Source organism: Netta rufina (genome assembly GCF_964035555.1).
Source record: "Netta rufina genome assembly, chromosome: 3".
Classification (NCBI taxonomy): Eukaryota; Metazoa; Chordata; class Aves; order Anseriformes; family Anatidae; genus Netta; species Netta rufina.
Window position 1 is genome coordinate 53,286,598 of NC_140125.1, and position 8,842 is coordinate 53,295,439.

General features: G+C 40.3%; 1 protein-coding gene across 1 annotated transcript; it reads right to left on the reverse strand.

Annotated features, from left to right (window-relative positions):
* Window positions 1-7: 7 nt before the first annotated feature.
* On the reverse strand, window positions 8-8,595 carry NUP43 (nucleoporin 43). Its single transcript, XM_084283678.1, has 8 exons — window positions 8,454-8,595; window positions 8,247-8,357; window positions 7,947-8,024; window positions 6,877-7,054; window positions 4,989-5,124; window positions 4,051-4,202; window positions 2,355-2,477; window positions 8-1,092 (listed from the first exon to the last, which is right to left on the reverse strand). Exons 1-8 carry the CDS (start codon window positions 8,571-8,573, stop codon window positions 878-880), a joined length of 1,113 nt encoding a protein of 370 aa, XP_084139804.1. The 5' UTR covers window positions 8,574-8,595; the 3' UTR covers window positions 8-877.
* Window positions 8,596-8,842: the final 247 nt, after the last annotated feature.

Consider the following 8,842-nt stretch of genomic DNA (forward strand, 5'->3'; position numbering starts at 1 on the left):
GTTCTTGTGCAAAATGTTTATTAAAAAAGAGAAAGGGTCCTCTGCAACAAAAAGGCGCAGCTTTAATCGTAAAATCAACCTTTCAAAGATTGCATCGAGGCTAGATGTGAAGTTTTGATTGAGGCTTCCGAAATCTGAGACACAGTCTTTGTCGATCTCATACTTGAAAACAGCCAACGCGTCTCTCATTTATGACCACTTAACTATAAAAACAGTCTTCTGCCCGTTATGTACCTGGTATCTTGTCATGGTCAACATTTAACATGCGACATCTGTGACGAAGCTGTAAATAACCCAAAACAATACTACTAAAATGTTAAAACTCCGATAGGGCCTTTCATAGTTCACATCTTTAACAGTTTACCTCTCCAGTTCTCATGCGCTTGGATAAAAAGTTATCTTCCCAAAATATATAGCAAAACCTCATAGTAAAAACCCCAATCTCTTTCATGTGACATAAAAAGAATGCCAAAGAACTCCATAGTTTGGCCTTGAATTAACACTTGGAAAAAAGTATTTACATTAAAAAAAAAAAAGGTTATCTTTTCTTCGCCTTGTGCGTATTCCAGAAATAACTTTACAGCATAGATCTTGCCCTACTGACTACCTGTCTGCTTACCAAAATCAGACAGGCATTAGGGAAGAAATGAGGACTAGCATACATGTAAACTTGCCTAGTTACCCATGCTGGAGCACGGGTACCAAGCAAGGGCTTTCAGAATCTGGGATAACTCACATTCCTGCTCCAATACCAGGGCCAAGCTACAGGCCTCTCCCCCACGTGCTGATAACAGACTGAGCAGAGTTAACCTAAATGAAACAAACGTTGTCCAGTAGCTCAAGGTCATCAGCACTTCAAAGGACTCCTGGAGGAGTCTCATGAAAAAAGTTGTCTGTTCACGTAAATAGCCTCTGCATCGGTACCATACACCAGACACGGTCCCAGAACATCTAAACTATTCACAGACAAAGTCTGATTTGGAATCAAGTTGGTGATTTCCATGCGGTCTTTGGTAGGATCGTTGTTTAGCCAGGCACACACAACAGACTGGTTAATGGTATTGTGGGAAAGGTAGGCAGTACTTCTTCCTCCTAAAAGAAAGGGAAGAGAAGAGGGAAAATGGGGAAATAAGTTTCCATTTAGTATTGTCTGAATTTAGAGAAACATAGTAAGTGTGGGACAGACTTAATTAGAATGCCACTTTAAACTGACAAGTCAGTTTTCGGATTAGTTAACAGAAGTTGTCTCTGTGGTAAACTGAGGAAAAATAGCTTAAAAAACTAAGTTCTTGAAGCTATTACAGAAGCCTGCTGCCAGCTCTATCCTCAGTCAACACTAACAGGTCAGTACAGCTAAGACCTCATCTTGCTGAAGAAACTAATTACCTACAAGCTTTTCTAGCCAGAGACTAAAGCAAGGAAAGATCTAAAATAAAAAAAAAAAAAAAAAGTCTGCGTACACAGTGTCTTGCTACATTTGGAGCATCAGCTTGGCTTTAACAACACTTTTACCCTTACTGTATCTTCTTCCTACTTATTCTGCCCCAAACAATATAGCTGGATTTGACTTGGAATTTTTTCCACATGAAATTTTAAATTCAAACCGAAGTCTTGCAGTTTTGGCATTCGGCATAAAATTAACACATGGTTAAAGAGGTATTAAGAGTTTATATTTAATATACCCCAAAACATGTAGAGTACAACTTGATCATCAGTTATCCTATTTGATCATCAGTTATCCTATTATTTCCCTACACAGAACTGGATTTTGAATGGCAACTTTGAAATCAAAGGCAGCAGATGACATCTGAAAGTCTCCCGTTTACAACCTGAAATTGCAAGCAATTAAGTAGTCTTTATGACTATCATGTGAAATGTTTATATTAAACCATTATCATATTTTTAATTAAAATCCTGCATGTTACAAAGGGATCCAGTTTCATTAATTAACAGTCTTCCAATTATAACCATAAAAATGCATAAGGAATAAATGTATAATTATTACTTATTTTATTACAAAATTTTGTCCGTCTCCCTCAGAGACTCAGGTAGTACGGTCATTTAGGCTGCCTTCGTGTCTCTTCTATATACAAATGATTTTTAATTGAACTCTATCTCTGAAATACCAGATTTCACACACCAAAGTACAGGAAGGACAGATTAAAACACAAAAACCCACACACAACTGTTTGCCTTATAAGTAGGTTTCCTGAAGTGCCTATCAGTGCTTTCTTTCTAAGAAAATAAATCAGCTTTAAACGTTCTGTGTTATGACTGTATTTGTAATTTGACATGGGCTTTAATTATGTTGCCAACTGACAAATTCAATGCAAATAAATTTTAATCATCCTTACCTTGATGAAGAAACGATGGTTTTTCAGATATGTCTGTGGAAGTATCCCAATGCCAAAGAGATCCATCTTCAGAACATGTAAATAAGTGATCTGGGTTGGAGGGATGGAAGTGAACTTCCCACACTGTAAGTATCGAAACAAACAAAGAAGAAAGCATACTTAAAAAGCGTAAAACATGCTCCTGAAGATTTTGACATTGCAATGATATTAAAAGCAGTTTGGTTCTTCCATTTCATAAATCCAGATAACGTGTATAAAACTCTAAGAGCTCGCTTCTGTCTTAAAATAACTTAAGCGTGATTTATGACAATAGAAAGATAATTTCGCAACCATAAACCAGGATGGCTTCTTTCCGTGTGGATAGTGGTATGGATAACAAAGCCACCGCCATCTCCAGGTATTTGAGATGTAAGTATTTCGCCGATCTGTCCAGACTGCAAGAACAATATGCGTCTCAATGGCAGCATAGTCAGTGTTGGCAGTGTGGTCTTGGTGTTGCCAAAGAGGTGGAGGGTACATAATCTATAACTACAATTCATGCACAAATCAAAAGGAGTGCACATAGCAGTAAAACAACGCTGCTACCACTGATGTGTATAGCCTGGCCATATGCAGAATGGAATCACCCAGTCAGCACCTCCTACAGTTTTGCTTGGGAGATGGGTGGGGGAGAAAGAAAAAGAGCTTTGATGAAACCGAAGAGTACTACTGATTTCTGAGAAGTTAACACCTTTCTCTTTACTTTTTGGACTAGTGAAGGCTAGATTGCCCTTCAGTAGGTCCTCGGGGCCTGAAGAGAAACAAAACTACAAGAAATACCAAGCATGTAGCTCAGTGCAATCTGGTTAGTATATGGACATGCACTTACAAGAGCTCAGGTCCCCATCAAAACTTTCCATTCTTAAGTGGGGCAGGTGGGGAGAAAGGCCCCAAGCCCCACCATTAGTTATCTACTGCAGTATTCCCTCCCCTGAGAGGACAGGGGGGAGAAAAGCCTATTTTGTTGCATTTTCAATACTGAGAATGTTCTTAGAAGTTACAATCTTATCTGAATTGAAGCATTCCAAATACTTTCTCATGCCATCTTCCCTACTATTAAGTTAAAATTTGCACACAACATGCATTCCTTCCCAGCACACGTGTTATTATTTTGTGTCTAAATACCACAACTGTGAAAAATATTTGTGGGTAAAGCTTACCTCATTTTTATTTTTTTTTTAACTCCTTAAATATAAGTGTGGCATTGAGTCAAGAAATGTTCAGCTCAAAATGAATTGGTATCTTAGTCACATAAATGAACAGAAAAGTTAGCTCTGTACTATTGAGTCCTCCTCCTTCACATTTTCAAGACTGCTAGAAACTGCATTCCCACTTTGCTACAGCTGCACACCACAGCATCAGTTTCTACGAGCAGAAACTATTAATATATACTTCATGGAAATAGACTTTCTGATTATGTGTCTCTAATGACTAATAAAGAACTCATAATGAGTTCTACTTTTAATATAAATAGAGTTGGCTTTTAGGTGAGAACAGTCTCTCGTACAGAAAAGGACCAACCTGAGCTGGATAAAGACACGTTAAGTAGCACATGTGATTGTCTATTGTAGCTACAATGCATCCAAGTTTTTACCCAGGATTTTGAGCAGCTTTTCTAAAAATGCTTTCTTCTCCCTGCTCCAATCCAGATACTCACTCTCTGCTTCATGAGCATTTAGGAGGGACACTGGCATAGTACCCTGCCTGATGTCCCATATGCTCAGCATCCCATCCTGGCCCCCTGTGGCCACAATGTGCTGCTGATTGGGGTGCCTGTCCACACAGTGCAGTGGAACTCTTTCACCTGTCCTGCAAGGGAGAAGAAGGAAAAAAAAAATACACACACACACGTTAATTCTTCTTTCAATTTACATTTTCTCCTCCTTAATCCCTAGCAGTGTTGACCAACATATTAATTGCATCGGCTGCAGCTTCAGTTCCTGCAGCAGCTAGTCACAAGAGGCTGAAGCCACATGACACCTACTGGAATTTATAGGCACAGCAGTAACACGCAGCTACAGCTGGACCAGCAGCAGGTTCTGCGCCCTGCAGTGTATCTGGCAGCTTTACAACAGAAAGCCTTGTGTACTTTAGGTATACCTACAAAAAGAGGGTTACTCTGAAATTCATGTTATAACTACAGTTACAACATACAGTAATAGTTAAAAAGGAAGACTGACTACTAACAAAAGCAGGTACCTAACCCGCAGTCTATTAACAGCAGTGGGAATTATTCCACAGACAAAGAACAGGATTTGAATCTAGCTCTAAGTTTGTTTTCACACAATGCCTTATAAGGCACAATGTTATCACACAAAAAAAAACATTTCAAATGCCAAGAACTTTATACTAGGCCTGTGGGGAAAAAAGGTATTTTTAATCAGGGAAAGAGGAAGGCTCAGTCTCAAGAGTAATTCAGCCATTAGGCAGTCTGCTTTTGGTATTTAAGATACCAAAGTGGTTAAAAACCTTTGGAAAAAAAAAAAGGTCATTTATCATCCCATTGTCAAGAACAGTGTGGGATCAGGAAAGACTTAAATCAGATATAAAGTAGCATATGCTTCTCAGTAACTATGTCAAAAATTAAGATCTTACAAAGAAAATATCTGAGATGGCTCATTTCTTTGCTGTCTGAAGTCCCATATTTTCAACTGTCCAATTGAATTTACTGTCAAGATCTCAGTTGTGCGAAGGAAAGTCACTGCATGGAGCGTACTGCTGTCTGCATTGTCTGCAAGAGAGATCGAGAAAGCATTGAACTAGAAATTCAGGTAAACCTACCGAATGCTCATCTCCATTTAACTGCAACAAAATAACTTCTAAAAGCAGACCACCTCTTCAGGGGCAAAGATGGTCCAGTGTCACGTAAAATTTTAAGTGTTGCAAGGATACACCGTGAAAAAGGAGCCCTTGCTTCCTCTAACCAACATTACTGAGACAAATCTGTAAGAAGCTATGTTTAGTTGGCTCCAGAGCTAGCACTACAAAAGCAAACATTTTTACATAGTGCTATCAAGTGAACACCAAGAAAACTAACGACTTATATCCATCTGAGCAATTGCCAGGAGAAAAATCAGTATTTTTTTGGTGAACGTCTCTTTCCTGTGAGTCAGCAAAACATTCTACTCTATTAAACTTGTATCAGAACACTCTCTGCCATAAATAAAAATGTTTATAAGTTTACCTAAAATGTAAAAATAAGATAACCCTTTTAAGTTAATTATTTTTCCCCTTCCAAGGGGAAGGAGTTACTGTGTTTTGTGGGTTAGTGCTAAAACTCTGCCTTGTGCCTCACTACATTTCTTCCTATACTTTAAAAAAAAGATTTCTTACAAGAATATTCAGGGAGCTTCAGTAAAGGACTGTATGCAATTAATAGGATTTACCTTGTGTGTGCATGCACACAGCCATACACACCCAAGTATCCCTCTCTAGAAATCCCAGACACTTCATTCCTTAATTGGCTTACCACTGTGTAAATTCCTTCATCTGCTCAATCTGAGGTAAGATTTCACTTTAGAGGAAACACAGATGATGTGTCAAACTGAGGTTTCAGGGAGAAAGTTACATTATCAAGCACAGCGCTAGCATGCTTTAAATCATTTTTGCTTTGTCTGATTTCTAACAGCCGCTATGTACTATTCCATGAGATTAGCACGACAGAAGAATTGAGATTCAGTTCTGACACCTTCCAAAAAACATCTGTCACTCTATCACATCATCTCTTACTCCAGGAAATACGAACCCTTTTCACTAAGTGGGAGATGATCACTCTAAGCCATGTTATCTGATAAAAGAACAGGGCACAAGTTGTGGTTTCTGGCTCTGGGGGTTCCTTTAGACACACAGAAGTAGATGTTCTGGTACAGGGAAGTTAATCTTACTACAAGTAATGATTTGAAATGACCGTAGACGTTTACTCACTTATGTAATGTAACAGTTATGTATGCATTTTATATGCTCGGTTATGAATGATTTGGTTCTTGAAATTTAACCATATTTCATGCATTCTATTAGAGTATTTAGCAATTCTGATGGAACAGAAGCCTACAGGGAGTGAATGTTAAGCTTAAAATGTCTCCATCAGTTTAATCATTGACTCACAAATATCTGAAATCTGAATGAATATAGACATTTATCTGAAATGCACTTCAAATATATGAAGTTTACGGGAATACAGGAATGATCTGGAGGAAGTACATTCACCTTGGGATATTTAAATTCTCAACTGCTTTCCTTTTTATTGTTATCATTTGATGAGCCACACGTGTTTTGGATTTGTGACTAGAAGAGCATTGAAAACACACCAGTGTTTTGGCTAAAATAAGTATTTTGCAGTTGGACTAGATGATCTTTGAAGATCCCTTCCAACTAAACTATTCTATTATATACAGAATAGTTTATATTCTATAAACTATAGATTCTATATAGAATCAGCCAAGCTTTTCCAAACCAAAACAACCTGAGTATTTACTTGGCATACCTATAGTCCTTACTGCATCCTTTTGGTCAGCTCTGAAGAGATTTATTCTACCATCTTCCCCAACAGTGACAATTTCTGGGTTGTTGCAGATGACTCCAGTACATGCCGCTCCACCACAAGATGTGTCTTGATCCACATGGCAATGGGCTTTTTCCCACCGCTGGTTGACCGATAAAGTCTAAATAGCAACCAGACACAAAATTCTGCTGTTAAGTAATGATCCTGATAGGGCAAAGCTTTCAGAATACTCACAAAACCAGAAAGAAGCTCAAGGAAAGACATACCACCTCACAGGAATGACAATCTTCTACACAAGTAAGAATCAGAGATCTGAATTTCCCTCAATGCTTGAGCATGTAACTCTTCAATAAAACAATGATTGTCTTCTCTGAACCACCTTTTTAACAAGAGCTGGAATTCAGAATTAACAGGATCTATTTATGAACGCAAAATGTCCCTCACCAGACTTATCCCTCCAATCTCTCCCTAGGCCAAGGAAAAAGAGCTGAGGCCTTTACAAAATGTAAGGGCAGATTTACATTCTGATTGCGAGGAATTTAGTTTCTTTTAGGTAGTGTGCCAAACTACTAACAAATATTAGTCTTTGTTGTTTCACTGTGAATAAATAATTTATTCTCAGTGACTTAGAATCAAAGCAAAAGACTGTGATTCTGTGACAAAGTTTTAGACATTACAGAGTCAAATAGTTTTAAAATAATGCAAAAAATCAAATTCATTAATTCCCATTGCCTAAAACTACTCAAATATATCTGTAGTTAACAATCTAATCTTTTCAAGTGTGCTTTCAGTGAACTGACTATGTAGCTACAGATATGTTAGCGTATAACCTGGTCTGTCTGGCACTGGAACCTAATTAATGTGGTATGAGTGCAAAATGTTCTTTCCTTGTATGTATAAGACTAAAGCTTTTTTTTTCTGACAGACTTCAAAAAAAAAAAAATTGTTGCCAGATGTTTCTTGCTGTGGCAGATTTGAGAAATCTTAGAGCAAGATCAAAGTGGCCCTGTGTTATGCAGAGCGGCAGCTTCGAGCCGGTGCGAGGTACTCACCTGGTTATTCTGATGGTGACGGAACACGGTTACGCTTCCTGTTGAAGAGGCAACAACAATTCTCTCCTGGTCCAAAAACTTTATAAAGGGAGATAACGAACACTTGATGAGTTGACGTCAATACTCTAAAATCAAAGCGATTAGACTTGTATCTTAACTTGTTGGTAAAAAGCAAAGACTGATATTGGCCAGCTTTGCCCTTTTTCATAAGGATTAGTTGGGGGTTGGGGTTTTGGGGGGAATATTAGTGTTACAATAATTACTGATTAAGTGTCAGGAGCGAACCGGGAGCCGTGTTACCTGCATGTCCATGACGTCCCCATCGTGCCCGATGTCGCAGAGCAGCTGAGGCTCTCCCAGGTACTCGCCGCTGCCGAGCTCCCCCACGGCCCACAGCGCCAGCCGGTTGTCCTGCACGGAGAACGCACCGCCTCAACGCTCCCGCAGGCCCGCCCCGAGGAGTGACCCCCCTGGGGCCCCCTCCCCGGGACCCCCGCGGCCGCTCACCTCGTTGTCCCAGGAGCCGGTGGCGAAGATGTCGGGCGGCTGCAGCGCGGCGGCGGGCAGGGGCCGCCATCGGGCCTTGCTGATCTTCTGCGCCACGAAGCGGGCGCTCACCTCCTCCATGGCCGCCCCGCCGCGCGCTCCCGCCGCGCCGCCCCCCATTGGCTGCCGGGCGGGGCAGGGGGCGGGCATGGTGGGGAGGGCGCCGAGGGGGTGCCCGCCGCGCTGAGCCCAAAATGGCGGCCGCGGGGCTGTGAGGGGTTGAGGGTTAAAGCTTTACGTGCGTCTGATCGTTATGTGGGTTATTGCACGTTTTCACTGCGATGGCACATTTAAATAAAATGAATCACAGAATCGCTAAGGCTGGACAAGCCCTCCAAGCTCACCCGGTC

Coding starts and splice junctions, on each gene's coding strand:
- NUP43 (XM_084283678.1), bottom strand. CDS start 8,573: ATGGAGGAGGTGAGCGCCCGCTTCGTGGCGCAGAAGATCAGCAAGGCC. Junction 4,203..4,988: donor CCATCTCAGATATTTTCTTT/GTAAGATCTTAA, acceptor TCTCCCTTGCAG/GACAGGTGAAAGAGTTCCAC. Junction 1,093..2,354: donor ACCATCGTTTCTTCATCAAG/GTAAGGATGATT, acceptor CCTTTCTTTTAG/GAGGAAGAAGTACTGCCTAC.